At 36.1% G+C, this 23,687-nt stretch overlaps 2 protein-coding genes across 3 annotated transcripts in view; both read right to left on the bottom strand.

Moving 5' to 3' along the window:
* The window catches only part of LOC107086356 (FXYD domain-containing ion transport regulator 6-like), a 16,555-nt gene extending 13,895 nt beyond the window's left edge, over positions 1 to 2,660 (bottom strand). The window contains exon 1 of one of the 2 annotated variants that reach the window (XM_015377243.1): positions 2,464 to 2,660. The gene's annotated coding sequence lies outside the window, so the exon portion shown is untranslated. The remainder of the gene's footprint in view (positions 1 to 2,463) is intronic. The other variant, XM_015377244.1, reaches the window with a different exon arrangement.
* Positions 2,661 to 5,981: 3,321 nt separating this feature from the next.
* Positions 5,982 to 22,013, bottom strand: LOC107086353 (transmembrane protease serine 13-like). The gene is made up of 13 exons (XM_015377239.1): positions 21,764 to 22,013; positions 18,002 to 18,167; positions 17,820 to 17,927; positions 16,082 to 16,249; positions 15,707 to 15,833; positions 15,270 to 15,368; positions 15,141 to 15,178; positions 12,864 to 13,026; positions 12,556 to 12,725; positions 8,061 to 8,159; positions 7,189 to 7,331; positions 6,556 to 6,708; positions 5,982 to 6,456 (listed from the first exon to the last, which is right to left on the bottom strand). Exons 1-13 carry the CDS (start codon positions 21,779 to 21,781, stop codon positions 6,442 to 6,444), a joined length of 1,467 nt encoding a protein of 488 aa, XP_015232725.1. The 5' UTR covers positions 21,782 to 22,013; the 3' UTR covers positions 5,982 to 6,441.
* Between the last annotated feature and the right edge of the window lie 1,674 nt (positions 22,014 to 23,687).

The raw sequence follows: 23,687 nt of genomic DNA, 5'->3' as shown, positions 1-23,687 counted from the left end.
CTCTGAGCCCAAGATACTAATTTAAACTCTCATTTTGTGGTTTAATTTGGAGAAAATATTTGCAATCTGGGTTGTAAAAGATTGTACTTCTTCTACTTCTATTATATTTGGCTAATAAATATATTTAGCACGCTAGATTGTATCATTGTTGGTGCTAAAAGAATGAATACCAACATTGTTTTGATTTGTATATTTTTCTTCATAGGATTTGTGTAAAAATATTGTTGTATCATCTGAGGCCTTGATCTTTTGCTTTTTTTTTTTTTATTGAAAACCTGAGCTTGTCAAAATGTAAGTTAAAGTCCCCAAAAGAGGCTTTGCAAAATAAATATGGATGGCATGAATGTAAGTGGAAATAAAAAAACGCTATAAAAGGTTAAAGGATGGAAATCTCTGCAATTCTGTCTTTACATTCAAGCCTTGTATTCATTTAACAGAAATAACTTGATAAATTGATAAATTGATAAAATGTCCACTTGAGCAAATCCAAAACATTCAACGTATATGGAAAAAATTGTAAATATAAAAAGCAGCCCATCAGACTGAATGAAAAAAAAAAAGCTGCAATGTCCGAGTTGAACAAAAACAACCCTGATGCAGCTCCCTCTGTTTCTACAGACAGTATCTAACCAGTAAATTCTGATATTGTGGCTTTATTTCAACAATCAGGACATTTTCTTTCTTGCTATGTTCATGAAATGGCTATAGTTGGTTATATAAATGTAAAGAAATTGAAGCACAAGGATTTTAGTATGTGCAGTTTGTTGCTAGCAGTGCTGTTTATGGGGTCTAACTGAAGGTATTGCTCTGAGTATATCTCCGAGTGTCTTGAAGAGACCAAACAATTTGAATAAGAAAAATAGAACTGGTATAATGTAGTTAACTTGTAAAATGAAAGCTATATTTTTAAACAAATGAAATTCCTTTCCTTTATTCATTTCTTGTTATTAGTCTTGTTCCACTATATTTACTTTACTGTATTCTATCTGCCAGTAACTCTGTGACTGATACATTCTGAATTTCTATTTCCAAGGACGAATAAAGACTAAATCTATTTTGCTTTATTCAATTATGAGATTTTTGTTTGTGAAGAGATATAAGAGCAGGACAAAGGAGAAAAACAAAAACAATGTTTGAACAGATGGGGTTTGTTTTTTCTGACAAGAGGCTTATAGACAGTCAAGGTAGGAGACAAGAAGCAGACCCAGGGGACAATAAAGACTGTCTGTTGATGGGATTTGGTGAAGCACATGCAGGGAAGGCAATGTCTGAAGAGAGGCGGTACGTTGCAGAAGTCACATAAGCATAGAATGCACAAGGCATAAACACTTAATGTTTTAAGTTTTAAGGGTTTCCCTTTATGGTAAACCACCAAGACATATACTTTAATTTCTTATTGAAAAAGAAAAAACATGGCACTGTAATTTTCTCTTTCTTTCTTTTTTTTTCTTTCCTTATTTATCTCCCTTTTCTTTCTTTCTTTCTTTCTTTCTTTCTTTCTTTCTTTCTTTCTTTCTTTCTTTCTTTCTTTCTTTCTTTCTTTCTTTCTTTCTTTCTTTTTCTCTCATCTTGAATGTAGGACACCTAATCGGGTCACACCCCTCTCCATAAACCATGTGCAATAACTTGCCTCCTTGTACCATCATCACAATAAAAGAATGTGAAATCACCATGACAACAACGTGCGTCGTTCCACACCACCCAATAACAAAATGCGGCTGAACTAGAAAGGGGTCCATGACAGTGGCCTCGTGTCACCACACAAGTAGGGACAATGAAGAGGCTGACATGTCTTCACAGGCAGGAATAATCGAGGGTAAAGGGGTGTGGTGGACTGATGTAGAGTAAAAAAATAAAAGGTTAAAAATCATCAAATTATCGATTTCTATAGAAATACATATGTCACATAATGAATTCAAGTTGATCCTATTCTTATAGAAATCACCTGTAAATCTATAACGATTTAAACTATAATCCGCCTGTAATTATGACATAATACTCTGGAGCAAAATAAATAATTAAATAAAAAATAACGCTCAGTGTGTGACGACAGCGTATGAATCTCCCCAACCTGTGGATCGTCCTCTGTGTCAGGAAACAAAGACATCACTCCTCTCTATCATGATGCCTCTTCTTCTTTTTTTTTTTTTTTGCAAAGCCCTCATTGAAAACGGTGTTTATATCTTACATATAATACCAAAAACCTTTGCATCAGTGAAGCAGTGAATGAATCGCGCCATTACCCGCGTTTTGGCGTGCGCTACATCCACAGCAGACACGCCCTCACTGTTTAACTACAACTAATATTAATTGCCTCTATCTAAGTTAATTAGCGTGCGGAACAACATTGTTCATGGTGAATAATCAATGACGAGCAGTAAGATGAATGCAAGACCGTTTTTTCCCTTTGGATATACACAGCAGTGGAAATGTAAGAAATCAAATATGCATTAATTAACTTACCTGTTGTTTTTTTGGAGGACCTCTGGCTTAAAAAAAGGTATTATGGTCCACGGAAGGAAAATATTCTAAGATTTGGTTTAGGAAAGTCTGCTCATCTGTCAGTATGTTGCACAATGATCATATAGACACGACTTGTGGAAAATCAGAGCTGATTACAGCAACTGCTCCTGCAGCAACAGCTTTCTCAGTGCGTTGGATCTTTTCTGTCTCTACCCTTTCTGTCTCTCCTCGGATTTGCTCGCTCCCCATAGATGGGCAACATGTTTCTCAACTGCATCACATTCACTTCTTGTCATATATTTCCAGTAAATGTTCAACTACTGCTGCATTAGATTATCTTTCAAAACTTTATTAGTGATTAATTTCAAATGTTTGATTGAGAATGTGATGTAATTTGAAAGCCTTTACTTTTGCTCATTTTAACTTTAATTCTATTTTTAACAAAATATTACATAACAAAAGTGTAAGATGTCTTTTAGTGTGTAGATGTAGGACTAATAAAAAGCATATTCACATACATTGAGGAAAATAAGTATTTGAACACCCTGCTATTTTGCAAATTCTCCCACTTATCATGGAGGGTCTGAAATTGTCATTGTAGGTGCATGTGTACCATGAGAGACATAATAATACATAAAAAACATCCAGAATTCACAATATATGATTTTTAAAGTATTTATGCAGCTTGAATTCTGACAATCAAAGACCGATTAGTCTGCCTTCAAAATGTCCTGCTCCACTCCATTTATTGTCCTTAATTAGATGCATCTATATGAGGTTGTGTGCTGCATAAAGATACCCTGTCTACTCCATACAATCAGTAAGAATCCAACTACTAACATGGCAAAGACCAAGGAGCTGTCCAAAGACACTAGAGACAAAATTGTTACCTCCACAAGACTGGAAAGGGCTCAGAGGAAATTGCGAAGAAGCTTGATAAAAAAAAAAAAAAAGTCCACTGTTGGAGTAATCATAAGAAAAGGGAAGAAGCTAACCATGACTATCAATCTACACCAGACTCGGGGTCCATGAGTGATTCTACCTCATGGGGATCCAATGATCCTAAGAAAGGTGAGAAATCAGCCCAGAACTACACTGGAGGAGTTGGTCAATGACCTGAAACCAGCTGGGACTACCATTTCCATGGTTACTACGGGTAATACAATAAGATGTCATGGTTTGGAATCAGGGCTGCTCAGTGGGACAGTGTCTGGCACTGCTGCTTTGCAGCAAGAAGGTTCTGGGTTCGATTCCTGGCCTGGGATCTTTCTGCATGGAATTTGCATGTTCTCCCTGAGCATGTTCTCTCCGGTTACTCCGGCTTCCTCCCACAGTCCAAAAACATGACTGTTAGGTTAATTGGCTTCTCTAAATTCTCCTGAGGTGTGAATGGTTGTTTTTCTCTGTGTTGCCCTGCAATGGACTGGCGACCTGTCCAGGGTGTACTCTGCCTCTTGCCTGTAGAGAGCTGGAGGTAGGCACCAGCACCCCTCGCGACCCCACTCGGATAAAGCTTGTCAGAAAATGGATGGATGGGTTTGGAATCATGCATGACACGGAAGGTTCCCCTACTTAAACCAGCACATGTCAATGCCCATCTTAAGTTTGCCAATGACCATTTGTATGATCCAGAGGAGTCATGGGAGAAAATTATGTGGTCAGGTCAATCATGTCCAAAATCTAACTTTTTGGTCATAATTCCACTAACTATTTTTGGAGGAATAAAAAATGAGTACCATCCCAAAAACAACATCCCTACTGTGAAGCATGGGGGTGGTAGCATCATGCTTTGGTGGTGCTTTTCTGCACATGGGACAAGGTGACCTCACTGTATGAAGGAGAGAATGACTGGCAAGATTTTGGGGAAAAAACTCCTTCCCTCAATTAGAGTATTGAAGATTGGTGGAGGCTGGGTCTTCCAATATGACAATGACCCAAAGCAAACAGGATAACCAAGGAGTGGTTCTTTAAGAAGCATATCAAGGTTCTGGTATGGCCTAGCTGGTCTCCAGACCTAGACCCAATAGAGAATCTTTGGAGGGAGCTCAAACTCAGTGTTTCTCAGCAACAGCACAGAAACCTCACTAATCTAGAGAAGATCTTTGTGGAGGAGTGGGAAAAAATCCCTCCTGCAATGTGTGCAAACCTGGTGAAAAACTAAAGGAAACGTTTGACCTTTGTAATTGCAAACAAAGGCTACTGTACTAAATATTAACATTGATTTTCTCAGGTGTTCAAATACTTACTTGCAGCCGTTTCATACAAAAAATAGTAAAAATAAAATAAAAAATCATGCATTGTGATTTCTGGATTTTTCATCGTTTTTAGATTACGTGTCTTACAGTGGACATGCACATATGATGACAATTTCAGACTCCTCCATGATTTCTATATCCTTCCTTTAGACAATCATCATAATAAAAGCAGTGGTTAAATTCACATTACTTATGGCAATGTTGACAAGGTACCACATTCTTCTAAAATAATAAATCATCTTATTGATGAAGCCTCACTAAAGAGGGGGAGCTCTAAAAGTAACTGGTAGACTTTGAATGATGAAACCCAGATGTCCATATTATCTTTGGAAGCAGATTACATGGCTTCCAAAATCTTTAGGGACTTTGTATACTTCACAATTGACCTAAAGAAATGTGGTCACTCTAGTTTTTCCTCAACCTCCTTGGCTTAGATTTTTAAATGAAATACAAAATGTTATTCTATCTGAAATCTTTGTAACACTGACTAGCCAAGTTATTCTGAGTTGTGCACATGCAACACTTTTTTCCTTCCGATATGCTACAGCTTTTTTGGTAATGATCGTTTTTCCCTCTTTAACAATTGTCTGCTGGATCCTAGTTGCAGATGTCACCCTGATTGTGTAGCCAGTTTCTGTTGGTATATTCTAAACTGAATTTTGATCTTCATTAGCTGCACAGTAGTCATGGAATTTAAAAAAATCTAAATTTTCACTTTGTTTGCTACAAACCTACGTATAATTAGTTTTAAAAAGTTAAATTTGACTGAAATAACTGATACTGCTGATAAAAATATTTTTTTGTGCATATTGAAATCTTTTAGATGTACCTGTTATTTTCAAATTGGAGGAATAACAGGGCTGCCTAGTGGAGCGGTGGGTAGCACTGCTGCCTTGCAGCAAGAAGGTTCTGGGTTTGACTCCTGGCCTGGGAGGTTTTTGCATGTTCTGAGCATGCATGGGTTCTCTCCGGGTACTCCGGCTTCATCTCACAGTCATAAAACATGACTGTTAGGTTAATTGGCTTCTCTAAATTCTCCTTAATTGAGTGTGTGTATCTGTGAAAGCTTGTTTGTTCCATTCTTCTCTGTGTTTCCTTGCGATGGACTGGGAACCTGTACAGGGTGTATCCCACCTTCGCCTGTAGTCAGCTGGAGGCACCAGCGACCCCAGCAGGGATAAAGCGTGACAGAAAATTGATGGGAAGAATCACAGGGGCAATGGTGAAACAAAATCCACAAAACAAAACAAAATTCCAAATACATGTGTTAATGTTTAATTTTGGAAGAAACTAAGAACAAAGTGTTGCATTTCTATGTGGTAAACAGACAACAATAAACAGATGAAGCCCAAAAAAAACACACCTTTGCACAGTTTGTTCATATATATATATTCCTTCATTATTTGTAAAGTGTATCTTTAATCAAAGGGATCACAGTATAAATGTCATTAAAAGAAATTCAATAGAGGAGGGTGAGGCCTTTTTAAAGCCTGATTATTGTAAGAATGAAACACCCATGATCAAAAACACAAACCTAAATATAATAAAATATAATTTTTTTATCCTTCTGGACTTCTGCTAAGCCAACATTCAAACTTTTGTGAGTCTCTTTATCAGTCTGGAGTTCCTTCTTATTAGGCTGTTCTGATGTGTGAGCAATTTCTTTGTCAAAGAGGAGCATGTAGTTCAGACTTCATTAGAAAGAGTTGAAGATGGAGGTACATCAAGGTTTTTCTTGCTGTGAGAAATAAAAACAAATCCAACTGTAAAAACCAGTGTAGGCTAGACATATAAAATTGACCATATATATTATTTTTTTTCTTTTCTTTAGTCTTACCTGCATTTTGCTATAGATCCAGGGGAGAACACTGCTGACTCGTGTGTAAACACCTGGCTTGTTTTTTTCACCACAGCCCACTCCCCAGCTGGTGAGCCCTACTAGGTACCAACGTTTGTCAGCCTGACAGACCAGAGGTCCCCCGCTGTCACCCTAAATAGAATGCATTATTGTCAGTGAGCAACAACTTTTAATTGATTTTAAATTTTGTATATTCAAGTAAACAGGGAAATTCCCAAAGTATTGTAATCTGTTTCATTATTTTCTTTCACTGCACTCTGTTTCACAATAGGAACCTGCATGAATCTGCACTAAACGTACTGATGCAATAATTCCAATCAAGTTAATTAAAGTGCAATAATTTACACACATTTCTGCATCAATTTACTTTTTTTTTTAAACAAACACAGTAAATACAAAGCTTGACATTTTTTGTTTTATTAATGTCATTGTTGTATTATTTATCTAAGAAGGCCCAGCATTACACCTGATCTTAAATAATTTTCTTAATGCTGTACTTTATAGCAATTGCATTTTGGCACTCTGTCTACATGAAACAATCAGCTATAGTATTCAATGATATCACAGTATCTTAAATGAATTTACTGAGTTAATGGTTGGTTTAGAAAATACCTGGCAGGAATCTTTGCCTCCCTCCAATTTCCCAGCACAGATCATGTTTCTGGTCACTGCACCTCCATATACTGATATGGAGTTACACACCCTTGTGTCTATGATGTCCACAGTCACTTCCATCAAATCCTTGGAGGCAGTAGCTTTCATTGGAGACAAAGAGGGTGACTGAGGAGTGTAAAAAATGGCTATGCATAGTTTATACCTTACATTTAGATTCAGTATCATGGTGTAGGAACCATTTATTCCTTATTCACATTACATTCTTAGATTGATCTAATTAGATAGTACCACTTTTTCTTTTGTGTGTTATTGTATAATTATTTAATTATTTAATTATGAAGGTACTGTACAAGCTAGTGACAGTTTCCTCATGTTTCTTTAGAGACGTTGACCTTATTTTCAAAGGCTTTACCTTGCTATTGTTTGACTAATAATAGCTGCATTGACAACCATGACAGTGCAAAACAATTGTTTTTTTTCTGGTTTGACTGCATTCTCAATTAATTTGTCTCTACATTTGATTCTGCTGTAATGCTGTATTATAGCAATGTTTCAACTTCCTGCATGATGGTTAGTAAACATGGAGCTTCCTTATTTATAGTTCCTAAATATATGGACAAAAACATGAATTAGTGCTGTGGTCTTTTCTTAGTTCATGTTAGAGCATTTATTCTGGATTAAATTAACAGTCTAATTGCCAGAGCAAAACTTTTAAAGCTTTCTGAAAAATCATATGCAATGTTTTTAGCTCATGGGCTAATAAACCTGTGGTTTTACAAGATACATGCAAAACTATTTGACATTTAGTAAACCATTCTCACCTTTTAATAATACAACCCACTTCATTTTTTTTTTTTTTTTTTTTTTACCTGATCCTGCCTCTGTAGTGCCAAAACCAGAAGTCCAGCAACTGGTTCCCTGTGGAAAGTCCTGACCCACAAGTGGAAGGCAAGCTGGCTGAACATTATCTGGAAAACACAAATGTATTTTCTTTTACTTTAGTGAATGCATAAGTTGCTTTCTGAAAGAAAAAAAAAAACAGGCTTAGTTACATTTATCAAATTATCAGTGATTCTGGATCGAGCAATTAAAAGCTGTGGTTTACCAATATAGAGAAAACATGTCCAATGAAGCTATGGTCCTGTTTATGTGTTTTTTTGTGTGTGTGTGTTTTTTTTTTTTTTTTTCTGGTTTTGCCAGTCTTACAGATACGTTTTGAATCAGAAGCATCTTCATTGAGGGTATCCAATTACAGCAGTGTTTTGACGCCACCCGTTCCCCTGACATCACGTCCTGAATCATGCCCCCACGGCTTCTTTACATTCAGAGAAAACCCTTAATCTCTCTCTTCCTTATGGACTTGGGTCAGGAGGCACGGGAGAGACCCAACCATCCAGCTGGACATCACGTTAAACAAGGTGCAATTTCTGCATCCGTAGTCAATTTTTGCAGTCAAAAAGGACTGCATCCCTCTCTGAAAAATAGAGGCGTAGCCAGAAATTTTTTACAAGGTTGGCCAGGTAATTACCAATGTACACTGAGGGGTGGACAAAAGTAGATAGGCACCAAAACCTCACGGTCAATCTACACTGTTCCAACAGAAAACAAGAAGAAAAACATCCATATTTTCTAAATAAAAACAAACTATACTTTCCCAAAGACTTTGCTAACAAATAGAAGAATATATTCAAACATCTGTGCTTTCTAAATAAAAAGGTATAGTGGATAAAATCCTTTCAGGTTTGAGTTTTGGGCGAGCATCTTTTGCATTGTCATTACTTGCCTACTTTTTTCAATAATCATTCTGCATAAAATTGATATACTAATATCTGCATAAATTGATTATTTAATACATTTTTATTAAAATAGTTATTTATCTATTTCACTGAAGACTCCTAGATGACTTGCAGAGACGCATAATTTTCTCTTTACCCCATAAAACACAAAATCTATTTCTGCTTGAATTCTGTATTTATCATTTTTAATGTTAGTATATTGATGTGCACAAGGAGCCACAGTGTTTTTGTTGTCAAGTAATTGTTCATATATGAAAAATTAAAATTTTTTGAATATTACCCTTGAGATTATTACTCTTGCTACCATCTGTATTTGAGGGAAATAAATGGTAGGGCTGGCCACAGGGGTGGCCAATGATTGACTAAGGGTGGCCATGGCCACCCCTGGCCCCCTATCTAGTGAAAAAGCTCTGAGCTGCAAACCCAGCACAGCAATGCTGCTGAAGCCCGTGGACTGACTCAGTTTTTCACAGTGACCAAGACGGACATAAGAGCCAGGACTGCTGGAGTAAAGCTGTCCCTCTATCTACCCAATCTGTACCTGTAGCACGATCCGTACATTTGCACAAGCAGATATACATCCAGGTCGCCCTTGATTTTACTTTGTAAAAAAGAGCTAAACTAAGTTTTTCCCTCACCAAACATAGTAAGCATGCTAAACTACATTGTGTTAAAGGTAAATAATGTATTTCCTGAGAAAATAAATGCATTAAATTACTTTCTGTTTTATCACTCATCTGTGCCCATCTGTACCGGAAAAGGGATCCTATGCTACTTCTGGGAGCTAACTTTTTCAGCTTTAGATTTAAACAAAAATCCAGTCTTTTTGAGTTTTATTATTTTAAATTTGTGTTAACCTTATAGTATATGCTACGAGATCTAAAGAAAAAAACAACTTAAATGCCGATAAACATAATTTGATTATATTTTGCTGGACTACTCTGAGCATGTCCGGTCATGTCAGACAAGTAGTTTAATGAAGAAAATGTAAAAAGCATGAAATTTTCGGAGGAAAGTCATAAAACATTTTTTAATGATGTGTATTAGCATTCTTTAGTTATTTAAGGATAGAAATAATAATTTTTAGTACCATAATTACATTATCTATGGCGACCTGGATGAATATCTGCTTTCACATGTGCAAATAAGCCAGCGGTACAGATCGTGCGGATCGGGTAGCGACAGTCCCCGAAGCACATGCTCATAATGGAAACAGACCAGAATCCATCCACTTCTCCTCCCTTGAGACCACAACGAGCTAAGGATCTTTATCATTTAATAGGTATCTTGCCTAGGCAAGTAAAATTAGTAATTAGATGCAATTCGGTTGGCCTGTTGACTAGCTGTTGCTAGCTGTCATTATATGTGTTCGCCGCTAAGCTGTTGTTGTCATGGCAACAAAAGTGCTGCATTTCCCACATCATCACTCATTTTCATAAACATATCAATGTTGCCACATCAAAACATTGTGTTTAGTGGTAAATGTTCATTATTGGATTAAGCGAAACTTGATTGATTTGACTGTTACACATCTACACTGTTACACCATTGTCACACATCTGTTTGCTCTACAGTATATCATTTCTATTGTTAATCTGATGTACATCCCTCAGACTGAACATTATCAGACTCAAGAAAATATTTAAATGCTTCTATGTTTACTGATTCTTTTATGTATTGTTTTATATTTCAAGTAGTATATAGTGTTTGCATAATTTATTCGACATAATAATACCATGATAGGGATTGTTAGGTTTAATAAATAAAGAACCCCATCTGTTTCAGTTGTGTTAGTCAGTGATTATTTACACAGCAATGACTGGGTGTCTAAAAAAGGAGAGTCTACCTCTTTCAGTTAACAACTTAAATAGACAGAGACTAATGGTTTCCGTGCCTCTGCTTGAATTATGGTGAAGTCTTCTTGAATTTTAACAGCTGATTGAAAATGTCCAGCCACAAAGGTAAGTGGTGAATAACATCTTGTAATTGAGCAAAATGTCAGTTATAATCATTTAACTAAAGATAAATATTTGGATTTACCCTTGATTTGAATGACATATTACTTAACTATATCCCCCTGTTCTACTGTAGTTTGTAATATATTCAGAATATGCTGATAAAATTTCCCAACACCAGTAACACAATGTACTGCCTCCCTCTAGAAGGTAATTGAATCCCATCAGACGGTTGCTTTTTTCCCCAATAAGTAATGCAAGATAAGTGTTGCAGTTCTGATGTGTGCCCCAGATTTAATATACAATTTAAGCCGAGATAAGAGTTTCGTGTTCTCATCTAGAAAAATCTTGACAAGAACACATAAAGTATGTCAATTAGAACAGGAGCATAATCTTGACATTACAACACAGCTCGCCTAGACCTGCATTTCGCCTTCAGTTATTAATAGTCTCTAGATAATTATAAATTGTTAAATTTTCATTTTGTGGGGGAATAATGATTAACACAGTCAGATAAACACAAATAAAATTAACATTTTGCCAAAAAAAACAAAACACCCGCTATCAGAGCCAGTGGTACTTCACCCATGACTATGCTGCAGCAGAGCCCCCAAACACCAGACGTCATTTAGACATTAGTTTTAAGGCTGAATTTTGTCGGTCTGTCATAGTCTTGATTTATTCCAGAAATATTTGTTGAGCTGTCTGATTTTGTACTACTTTAGTCCAATAATAGACATTGAAAAGACGTTGAAAACATCTAAAAGTCGGTCCCAAGAACGTTTAGGCTATACACAGTATACTGGTTTAAGCTATACCTGGTAGATAATTTAGAATATAACTAACCCTGAAAACACTGTCCCTACCATAAAAGTATGGTAGCATCGAACTGTGCAAATACATTTCTTCAATAACTATATCAATAACCCCTCCCACCCCCACCATGGACTGTTCTCCCTGCTGCCCTCTGGGAACAAGCTTTGCAGCATTCAATGCAGGTCCAGCATATTCCAAAACAGCTTCTTCCCCACTGCCATCAGACAGCTGAATGTTGGAAGAAAGAAAAAACTGAAAAACTGAAAAAACAAAACAAACAACAACAACAAAAAAAGCTGGACAAAAAGCTGAATGTTAATAAAAACTGCAAATCATGTCACAGTCTCTGCATCAAACTGACCATATCAATGTTTTTACACCATTTTTTTTCTCCCAATTTTTTTATTTTATCACTGCTGCACTTTAAGAAATGCAAATGTCATGAAAGCTTTACAAAATGTAATTTTGTAAAGCTTTCATGACATTATATACACTATGTGTATACAACATGACAATAAAGTTTGTATAAGCCTAAATATGGATAGGCTAGCTTGTCACAGTTAATGACAAGATGGATGCAACAAAATACAATTCATTCTGGAAAAAAAAATGCTATTATGCTACACAAGAAAATTTCAGTTTGTAAAAACCATGCAATCTTGTCCTCCCCCCTTCACAGTAATGCACTACTTTGAGTTGGTATACTATACTGGTATACATTTAATGCAATGCACACTACAAAGCTAAGGTTACCTTTGTAAAAAAGTGAAGTATGATTATATAAAAATGATACTTACCATTAAAACTAACTGGAGATGTGAGTTTCAGTAGAGCAACATCTTGGTCATTGGTCTTTTGGTTGTAATTTTTGTTGAGTATGATCTTTTGAACCAGGTAGGGGCTGGATAGTGCATTCAGAGATATAATTCCAGCATACACTTTCCAGTGCTCAGTAGCGAGGAGCCCACTGTGGCCATATATATATACAAAAGTCAGTTCATTCACATATTCAGACGACAAACAAACATTTCTACAGTATTCATTTTCATATTCTATGATAGAAACTTACTGCATGGAAAAACATATGATAAGAATTATCACTCACCTGGGGAAACAATGAGCAGCAGTCAGCACAAAATCTGGCGAGATTAGGACTCCTCCACAGACATGGGACCCACTGAATTGAAGAGACACCTGCCATGGCCACTGACCCGATTTAGCTATAGTGCCCCCTATGATTCGAGATGTAGATGGCTGTTTACCACAATCTATGGAAGAGAATGGTACATAGAGACAATTATTTTTAGATGTATACTTCTAGAAAGATAAAGAAAAGGAATTGTAATATGCGCATCTCATTAGCATTTTTTTGTGTAAGGTTGGATGTTCTCCCTGTGGATGCGTGGGTTCTCTTCGGGTACTCCAGATTCTTCCCACAGTCCAAAAACATGACTGTTAGGTTGATTCTCTAAATTCTCCTTAGGTGTGAGTGTTTGCATGAATTGTTGTTTGTCCTGTTTGTCTGTGTTGCCCTGCGATGGACTGGCCCATTGACAGCTGGATATAGGCAAGAGCATCTCTTGCGAACCCAGCTGGGATATGCATGATGGATGGATGGATGGATGGATGGATGGATGGATGGATGGATGGATGGATGGATGGATGGATGGATGGATGGATGGATGGATGGATTTTTTGTGTATTTGTAATAGTGTACCATTCACTGAGCTCCATTGGCTACACTTAGCTGCCTGCATTAAATGTAAGTGACCTGTTAACAATAAGAAGTAGTTATTGGAACAGCTCATTTCCCGTTGAATCCTCTTGCAAAAGTTTGCTTCCACAGTCTTCAATGCATTATTGAAGAGCAGTGTCTACACCAGGCTCAACATGACAAGCCAAAAACTTCATGTTACATTCCACGTTTGCAGAACAACCCACTCAGTGCAACTGAAATAGGTAGCGCTCAGCTGCTTTATCTTCAAGAGTCTCCTATAGACCCAACTAGAGAGCACCTCCAGCCCCAGCACCATAGTCTCTACCCACTCCTCTGCACCATCATTTTGTACATTTCTATGCCTGCCCTCAATTTCTGCACTGTGACCTCTGGTTAATTAGTGGTCCTCTTTCTAAGTAGCTTAATGATAGCTTTGATATTAACAGTATGGTTAAATGATTAGCCTACCTTTGTTTTCCTTGCTAAAGTACCTGCTTGATGTTTTACTTGGTGTACTCCTAAACAGTCAGCAGGCTCACAGCTACAATGTTTATGTAGGGATTTTAAGGATTAAGGATTTTTCACATTTTGGTTGGGTACTGGATTCACTGTGGGGCAATTATTAGTACTAATGCCCTTTAAACATATATTTTTTGCATGTTCTTTTCATTCTTCAAGAAGGACTCTCTCAGTGCTTGACTGATTGACCTTTGCAGTTAAGCACAAGCATGTTTTTTCCTCATTTTCTTTGTATGTTGAACCGTGACAAACTGCCTGTCTGTTCAAAATACACTCGGCTTTTCAACATTTACTACTTGAGATATAATCCAAAGGGCTTTTTCATCTAACATATTTCTTTTATCATAAAAATAACCATTTCCAGTTGTGTTTATTTGGGAAAAATAATGTGTTTTCCACCAAAATGGGACCAATAAGAAAATGCATACTAAAGTAATAACCCAGGTAGAAGAGATAAAAACAATTTTGGCAATGAGTTATTCACGTTTTCCTATATGTAAAACAACATTTAGATCTTAAGAATCTAAACTTCTGTGGAGTTTAGATAAAAGGATTAAAATTGGGTTCTTTAACTCTCAGCATCAAGTTAAGGTGGATACAAGATGTGCCCTGGTTGACGGATCATTGAGAATTGTGTGCAAATCATACTAGTGCATAGATTGCCTTTATCCCAAAGCTATGGCATGCATTCTGGTCATTTCACCATCATAGCACAAATTTTTACTCAGTTTGAATGTTTTATATCTACAGTATTGATGTCTAACATTAATACACTGAAACACCATGTGGGAAGAGATGCTGATAAAATTTCCTTATAAAATGTTTTAAACTTAACAGGTGGTTGCAGGCGTCTACAACAGTATAAATAAAAGCAGTAAAGTAGGTGTAAGCTTACCAGTTGGTTAAAAAAACTGGGGGAAAGCAGCCAAGTTAAAGGTAAGCATTAATACATGCCTACACAAGAAATGTTGTTTTTCAGTATTAATTATTATAAGCCTGCGGAGTCCTACTGAAAGAGATTCCATTTATTAATCTGATTTAACAACTATTGGGCTGCAAAATGTAAGATCTTATGAGTCAAGTATGAAATGAAAGAGAAAAATGAAAGGTGTTGTATGAGTGTTGAAACAGATGGAGGATTCTTACCCACACACTGCAGGGAGACAGTCTTTGGACAGGAATAGCTTCATAATACAACAAGAAACACATGCCAATTAACATAGGGACACTCTTTAAAGTAACAATATCCCACATGACAAAATAAAGCTATTTTACCTTGTGTTTAAGTGAGCCTGAATAAGAGGAGATGAAGATTTGCCGGACAGGTTTAACCCAATAGAGTTCTTGTAATCAATTTCTCCACTCGAATAAGACCTAAACAAAGAGTGTCAGGTTATTAAGAGAATGAAAAAGCAAACAACCCAACATAGTAGAAGTTTAATCAAATTAATTCCTGATTGAGTTTGGAAACAAATTATGGTTGTGACAAATTAAGACACAATAGACATTTTGTAAAGACATCATTTCAAGTCAAAACAGGAAGTAGTATGGGGGTTAAATTAGACAGAGATCTGTGGTAGTCTAAAGTATGAAAATCAGATATTCATTAAAAACCTATAATACTGGATAAACAAAAAAGTTTTAAAATGTTTTTACTCATTGTATTGTGATTTATATAATTGATAGCTGGTTTAATTGGTTTAACTGTTTACTTCCTGAATCCAAGTTGTGAGCAGACATGGTCAGCAATATTTGTGTTCCAGCCACTGTGACACACTGGCAGGAAGCGTCCCTCTTGAGCTATTTTGACCTCGAGGCTATTGTCTTCACCAAATCGCACTAGACAAGACATAAAGGGACACTAAATGGTTATGAAGTACTAGTTTTTGGACAGATGAGTTATTTTACATAATGAATACATTCCTAAAAAGCCCTGACCACATGCACACCTCTTTTTTTTTTGAGCAGCTATGCATGGCTCACAGTTTTAAAGTAATCATTTCAGTCTATTAAAAAAATCTGCATTTAACAGTCTTTTTTAATTACGGTGTAGCTGGAAAAGTCTGATATGCACTGGCCAAACTCACCACAGTTTGTTTCATCAGAGCCCTGTGTGCAGTCAGTTACCGCATCACACTGGACAGTGTTGTTGGAGCAGGTGTCCTGCTCAGGTAAAACCTCGTTTTCATCAGGATCATATTTTTCCTCATCACCAGCATACTCTGTGTCTGGTAACGTCCTGGTACCATAATGAACTGGAGAACAGATAGAAAGGGTTATAAATGGTATTAAAAAAAACATTAGAATAGAATAGAATAGAATAGAATAGAATAGAATAGAATAGAATAGAATAGAATAGAATAGAATAGAAAATCCCTTTATTGTCCCACAATGGGGTAATTCTAGTGTTAAAGCAACATTACAGCAAAAGTGGTCACACAAATGTGGAACTTTAAATTGTATTAAAAAAATAACAGAGCTAAATAAAAATAAACAAAATAAAATAATGTACTGTGCAGTGTTTTTTCAAATATAATCAAATAAAAAATTCTAATCAAAATGCATTTGAAATAAAAAAAATAAAAAATGTGTGTGTACTGTAACTCTCTCCTTCCAATCACTGGCTAGTACATTTGTAATTATTCCATCAAAAAAATCATTGATGGTTTATCCATTGATGAATATTAATGTTAATATTATTTTTTCCCCAAATTTTGATAAACATGTTGATTTATCTTAGTAATTATTGATAATCAGTCTTATAAAGAAAATAAGGCATTTTTAAATAACAATATTATAGTTCCTGACTGGACAGAACTTTGGAACATTTTGGTTTATTTGCTGTTAAGGTTTTACATGCCTGGCTTTAGGTGACTTACAGTACATGTACCATGTAGTTTTCAGAGATCACAGCCTATTGGGGAGTGGCGGCCTAGTGGTCAGGGCATGGAACTTGGAATCCTGAGATTCTGAGTTTGAGCCCCACTCCCACAAACTGCCACTCTCACTCTCTGAGCAAGACCCTTAACCCAACACTGCACCCCGGGCATCCTGCGATGGCAGCCCACTGCTCCCCAAGAGGATGGATCAAATGCAGAGGTAAATTTCTCCAATGTGAGATCAATAAAGTTCAACTATTATTACTGTTATTTTTCTATTTTTGTTTGTGTTACAGGTCGCACGATTTATTTTGATGATCAAATTGGGTGTTCCCTAACAATTGAGCTATTCAAAATCATGTTCAAAGTAAAAGAAAGACTGCATTGCCTGCTTTGTTGTGTTATACCGCGTGTTCTGTGCAATGTGCCCAGACAGGTCTTGTTGTGTGGGATGACTAAAAATTATTTTACTTTAAATGCCTTCCTCTGAATCATTTGAGTGTAACCATGCCAGAATCAGCCAAGTACTTACAAGCAAATTACATCTTTTGGAAAGTATCAGACTTTATGTCAAACAAGAAATATCTTTTAAATAAGACACATCTGTGTTCCACCTGACAAAACTTTCTAAAAATTATGGCAGCTTTTTCAGCCACTTCTACCCCATGTTGGAACAGTTTATTGGCTGAACTTCAGGAAGTTTCTAAACAAAACCATATACATAAAAAAAACATGCAATACTATTTAACACAGGAATTAAGCTCACAGTCAAAATACCCTGATGATTGTTTGCTAACAATACAAACCAAGAAGAAAGGGAAGAAATAACCAACACATGGACACTTTAGGCTGCTGTGTCATGTTTCATAAGGGTTTGGAAATGACATATTAAAGGAAACTACTATTTATGACTACATTCACTGATATGCATGTAGAGAAACTTTACCTCCAAGCCAAATGGCAACTCCCAGCAAAGCAAGCACCAGAACAGCTGCCGCAGCCGCCTTGTATACCTGCGTGTTACTATTACAGCCGTTCTGCTTTTTCTTAGGTGCTGTAAAGAAAATACAAGTCAATAATAAAACATTCAGATTTTCAAGGTTTAAAGTTGTTGCAAGTTTCACTCACATGAACTTGGTTTAGAGACAGGGAGAGCAGCTACAGCTGGGGGGTACTGAGGGATGTAACGGGGATGGTTTGGGAGTGCCGGGCCTGGGTTTGAGCCATACACACCCCCTTCATATGACTTGTGGGGTGGCTGAGTGTGTGAGTAGTAGGGAGGAGGAGGGGAATCCTATGGAGGGAAAAAAAGGAGAAAATAAACCATAAAACAGAACAGCATCTGATGAGAAGTGTTTGTTAATTTAATCAAATTTTCTCCTCATAAAAACAGTGGATGTTTAATATATGATAAGCCTAAAAACATAAAATACCTTGCTCTTGTCACTCACTTTTAGATTCAATTTGTAACCGGATCTAAAACCTTTTTCTCACCAGCCACACATTTTTATCTCTCCTTAGTTAAAACGTTCAAACATATCAGAAATTCCTAAAAAGCCTAATCAGTATTTCTGTTTTTAAGATAGAATGTGTGATGTCAATATGCAAATAAAAGGTGATAAGAATGTATGGAATATTAAAATTGAGCTTTGCAGAGGAGAAACTCTCACAGGTGCTTCAAAAAAATTCATAATGATGATTTGGCATTTCATTCTTTAAACAACCTGTTTCACCCAATAAATAGTTGAAGTTTAGCTATTGTTAGCTATGTTGAATATGCAGTAAGATACCTGTATGAGCCAAATTTCATTAGAAAAGATTCCTATACTTAACTGGAAGTTATTAAGAAAAGGAGAGCAGGAGTACATTTAATTTTCCAAATCAACCTCACAGGTCAAGAATTTTATTGAAATCTTGTATGATTGACCATGACCATGTAGAGCATAACAATTGCCAAGGAAAAGGGAAATAATATAATTCTTATAAATCTTAATTTGTGTTTTCAAGCCCTCTGTGTTTATACTTTGTAGAACTTCCTTTGTTTACAGTTTTAAACGGCTAAACCTCAGTTTTACCTAACTAAGCAAAAATTCTGACAATAGTTTTGAGTTGGAATGCATAGAGTTTCTAGCAAATGTGCCCTTTTTGGGGAGTTTTTTGGGAGTTATGCCTAAGCCTCAAGTCCTTGTCGAAGCACCACATGATCAAGGATGGAAACAAAAAAGAAACCTGCCATGGCCCCTGCAGAGCTGTTAGTTTTTTATGACTTTTCTTGACTATTGTTAGTCTTCCAGTCAGCACAGCTTCTTAGCTGCTTCTCTAATTGATGTTTTACCTACTTGGCCAATCAGTTAAGGTGGATGGCCTTTTCTTCGTGGATCTATAGCATATCTCTAAACTTTTCATTTTCAGATGATGTACTAAATAATGTGACAGAGCAGAGTCCTGCACTGAGTCAGTTACCTGCGGTTATCAGGCAGGTACCTATATAAAACGTACATCTACAGGTAGAAAAAAAAGACATATTATTATCATAGATGAACAAAATACGGGTATCATAGAGTTATAGCATGAATGACATTTATATATATTTTCTTTTCTATTAACTCGACATTTTGAAAAATAAATTAAAGAATATGCAAATAACAGTATTGTTTTAAGCAAAGAGGCAAACCTTCTCACTTGTGCCAATTTACAGCTGTTAATCTGTGAGTGCAGCGTGCACTGGATGTGAGTGAGAGGCAATGTTCTTTTCTGCCTCTGTTATTATAAACTGCTGTGTGCACATTTTGTGATCATGGGTCGGGTCTCACTTTATGATTTGTAAATCCCTTTACTGTCCCACCATGGGTAAATTCATCCTCTACATTTAACCCTTCCCCTTGGAGAGCAGTGGACTGCCATTGTGTGGCACCTGGGGAGTAGTGTAGTGTTAAGGGTACTGAACCAGGTACTTGCAAACTTTCAGAGCACATGCGCACTGCTCTAACCCACTAGGCCACACACAGTTTTAAACGGGGATAATTGAGGGAAACGGGTCAGGTCTAGGTTCTAAACTCTATGGGTGCAGGCGGATACAGTTTTGAAAAATCAGACCCATGCAGGATTCTGCCACAGTGTGATATAGAAAACATGTAAAATTGTTTTCCTTACCATATCTAACTCTGCAACATAATCCTAATCCTCATCTTTTTCTTGCATCATTTGGTCTTCATGTGGTTATTTCTACTCAAAGATTTCTCTCTTTCCTCTAAAGAACTTACTCTAGTATAAAAAATTTAAATGTTTGGATACTTTTCCCATTTCTGAAAGAAAAACAAACTGTTTGTTCTTTGTTTTCAATATTCTTTTCCAATAAGTATTTTGAAACTCATACAGTTACATCATTTTGACTGCCTGTTCATGATATAATGCTTAAAATTAGTGTATGTGGTGTAAAAATGTTACGAGATACATCAGATTACTACAACAGAGTAAAAAATAGTACATGGAGATTTGAGGGGTAGATTAGATAAATACACCTACAAACATGTCATTGATATAGTTTCATACAAAATCTAAGTTGTTGCCCAACACTTCTTTTTAGGTACTATAGTTGTAGTTCTTAATATTAACTTACTTAAGGTATCTTACATCTGTAAAAGTAAGCATTCTTTCATTATTGCTTGACATTTTCCTTAATCCGGGGAGGTTAATCAAAGACAGGCTGGAAAGAAACATACCTGAAAGCTATATGTAATGTTACAGAACCTGTTTGAGTTACTGTGAGCAAGTGCTTTTAACCTCACGTAGAGAAATGTGACCAAACAAGATTTTGACGGGTCATTTCTCCGTTCCTGATAGAGAGTATCTGGTTGTGCTACTTTAGAAGAAACATGGTTTTAAAGCTGTGCTTATATTGTGAGAGTCCTAGGCCTACAATTAAACATGAGTTTTTCTAACTATTTCTTATTTTTGTTTGTTCTTGTTATTGCTATTAGCAAAGAGGGTCAGATAAGTGAAGGGTTTGCACTAAATAATCTAAAGAGAACACAGAGAAAGTTATTTCAGACGATTGTTTTCACAGCATGCAACTCAAGTTTCAAAACCTTTTCAAAGATACTGTAGGTTACACCCGACTTTTGTCTTGTTAGGGTTTTGGTCTGAGCAGTGCTTACAGTAGATGATCATATTGCATGGTTTATATGCACTCTTTATCAATGTAATGTCTGTGTAAAATAATACAACAAAATAAAAATATATATATGTACGCAAATCTGTATTTTCATAGCTTATTTTACTTTTGTGTTTGTAAAGAATATTATGTATATGAAGCTATTAATAATATATTGATAGCAGTCAGGGTTCAACATTTTATTTTTCATAATATGAAAAACATTGTGTTCTTTTTGCTCATCATTAAATTAAAGATATTGCTACACAGTTTGAATGAGTTATTAAATAAAAAAAATAAGACATAATATGACTTTCAGGGCTGAATAGTGAAGGATTTTTTATATGAATTAGTAAGTCACTGAAGATCACATAAGAAATCTAATTTTCAAACGCAAAAAAATATATATATTTTTTAGAACACAAAAATAATCTTTTGCTTTTATTTAAGATGTTATGAATTAAACCAATTTAAGCCAGTCTAGATGTTAAGACTGAATCCTTCATTATTTAAGTTTGCTGTTTGTCAGTTAAATTAAAACCTGTTGAATTACAGCCAATACTTAATTCACAATTCTTCATCATTCTAATCATAGCATAATTTCAGACAATATATGACTATGTTTCAGATCCAGGAAACAAAGAAGAAACGCAGACATTATTCAAAGCGACAATTTGAATTTAATCAGAAGAGTTCCCGAAACTGAGTCAAAGATAAAAACTGAGGTAAACACTTACCCCATGATTCTTTGCCATTGTAATTTCGTCTGCAACAACTTGAGTAGATGAGAACGAGTGGGTGGAGCTTTTCCAAAACCAGGTTAACTTTGTCACTGAGCAGTGTTCAGAGCATTGTGATAAAACATTAAACTTCTCTTCTAGTTTTTGTCTGATTGTAAACAACGTGAAGTATTAACTATAAGGAGTGCACTTTTCTCTACCTCCATAACACCTCCCTCTTCCAGCTTCTGTCAAAGATTTGTTCTGCTGCTCAAAAAAGTGGGAGTGCCCAGAGCACCAGTTTTCTACCTGCCAGACCAGTTTTGTTAATGCTGGTTTCACAATGTGACTCTGCGTCATGGCTCAGATTACTTCAACTCATATGGTAAAGCTTTAAATGCCAACAAGCCTCCAGAAAAGTACCACAATTGTATTAATTTTACTTTTTGTAAAACTTTAAAATCTTGAATGTCAGTTTCTAACATGCATTGAATGTGCTTGATCAGCAATCAGTGGATTAACCTAAAAGGCATGTCATAGATCATTCACCCAGAGAACACAGAAATTGTAGAAATACTCAGTCTCGATGTTAAAGCCAAAATCTTTATAATAAATATTTTAGTTTTAAGCAACAAGATTTTAACATGGAATTCAAATCTTTATCAAAGTGTTCGCTAACTTTTAAAATAATCTGAATACATCTGTTGTACTCTGTTTGCATGCAAATTAATATACACTCCAATTTGCATTGGGCATTGACTGGAAAGATTATTTACCAAACCTTGTTAAATGCTGACAGAATTAACATAAAAAATAAAATACATTTTCTCACTTTCAACCAAAGCTCTGAAGAAAGGGAAGATTCTGGTTTTGGGAATTCTATCCTTTTGAGTATATTTCTTACTTCCAGCTGATGTCAAAGGCATCTATGCTGTTAAGCACTACATGTCAACTTGTCTCTTAATTATATTCCAATCTTGACCTATAGTTCTTAAGTTACTGAGGTAAATCTCACTATAGATAAAATAGTCTTTGAATTTAAAGCAAATCACTGCAAATTATTATTTTTTTTTCTCTCTGCAGTCATGTATTCGTAATTTTTAGCTTCTTGAAAGGGAGCTATTGGTATAACTGTTTTATTACTGGAATGTCAGGGATGCCTTCACCAAACTGGAGACATCAAATTTAGGGTAATGAACATTTAGTTTATTTTTTTAAATTTAGATGTTCAAATAGAGGTTTACAACAATATTTTGGTCTTGATACCATTGTAGTTAAATGGAAACACACTTGTCGGTTTATTTTAAGGTTACACCTTAAATACATTGCTGTTTTGTATAACATTGAAAATGTAGAAGAAATAAAAAAAAATGTCAAAAAGAGGATTGCGGAACTGACAAACCGAATAATATCCCAAATAAATGATGGTGCCACAGCATTTGATAGGAAAACTGGTACAGCTGGGCTTCAATACATCCCTCTGCAATTGGCTGTTAGACTTTCTCACAAACAGACCTCAATCAGTCAAAACACAGACAGAACACCACTGATTTAATCACCCTAAGCACAGGCTCCCCTTAGGGCTGCGTCCTGAGCCCCCTGCTGTTCACTCTGATGACACACGACTGCGTTCCCAGGTTCACCACCAATCACATCGTGAAGTTTGCAGACAACATCACGGTGTTGAGCCTCATCAGATAGACAGTAACAACACCTAGGACTGCAGAGAGGAGGTGGAGAAGTTGATGGGCTGGTGCAGAGACAAAAACCTGATCCTGAATGTGGAGAAAACAAAAGAGATCATCTTGGACTTCAGGAAGAACTGGCCTAACCACGCTCCACTGCTCATGAACAGCTTAGCTGTAGAGGTGGTCAGCTACACCAAATTCCTCGGGTTGCAAATCAGAGACAACCTCATCTGGACTGTGTACACCTGCTCACT

Source organism: Cyprinodon variegatus, unplaced genomic scaffold (genome assembly GCF_000732505.1).
Source record: "Cyprinodon variegatus isolate N-32 unplaced genomic scaffold, C_variegatus-1.0 Scaffold150, whole genome shotgun sequence".
NCBI classification, from domain to species: Eukaryota; Metazoa; Chordata; class Actinopteri; order Cyprinodontiformes; family Cyprinodontidae; genus Cyprinodon; species Cyprinodon variegatus.
The sequence above is the reverse complement of the archived record's forward strand: the minus strand, read 5'-3'. Positions and strand labels throughout refer to the sequence as shown.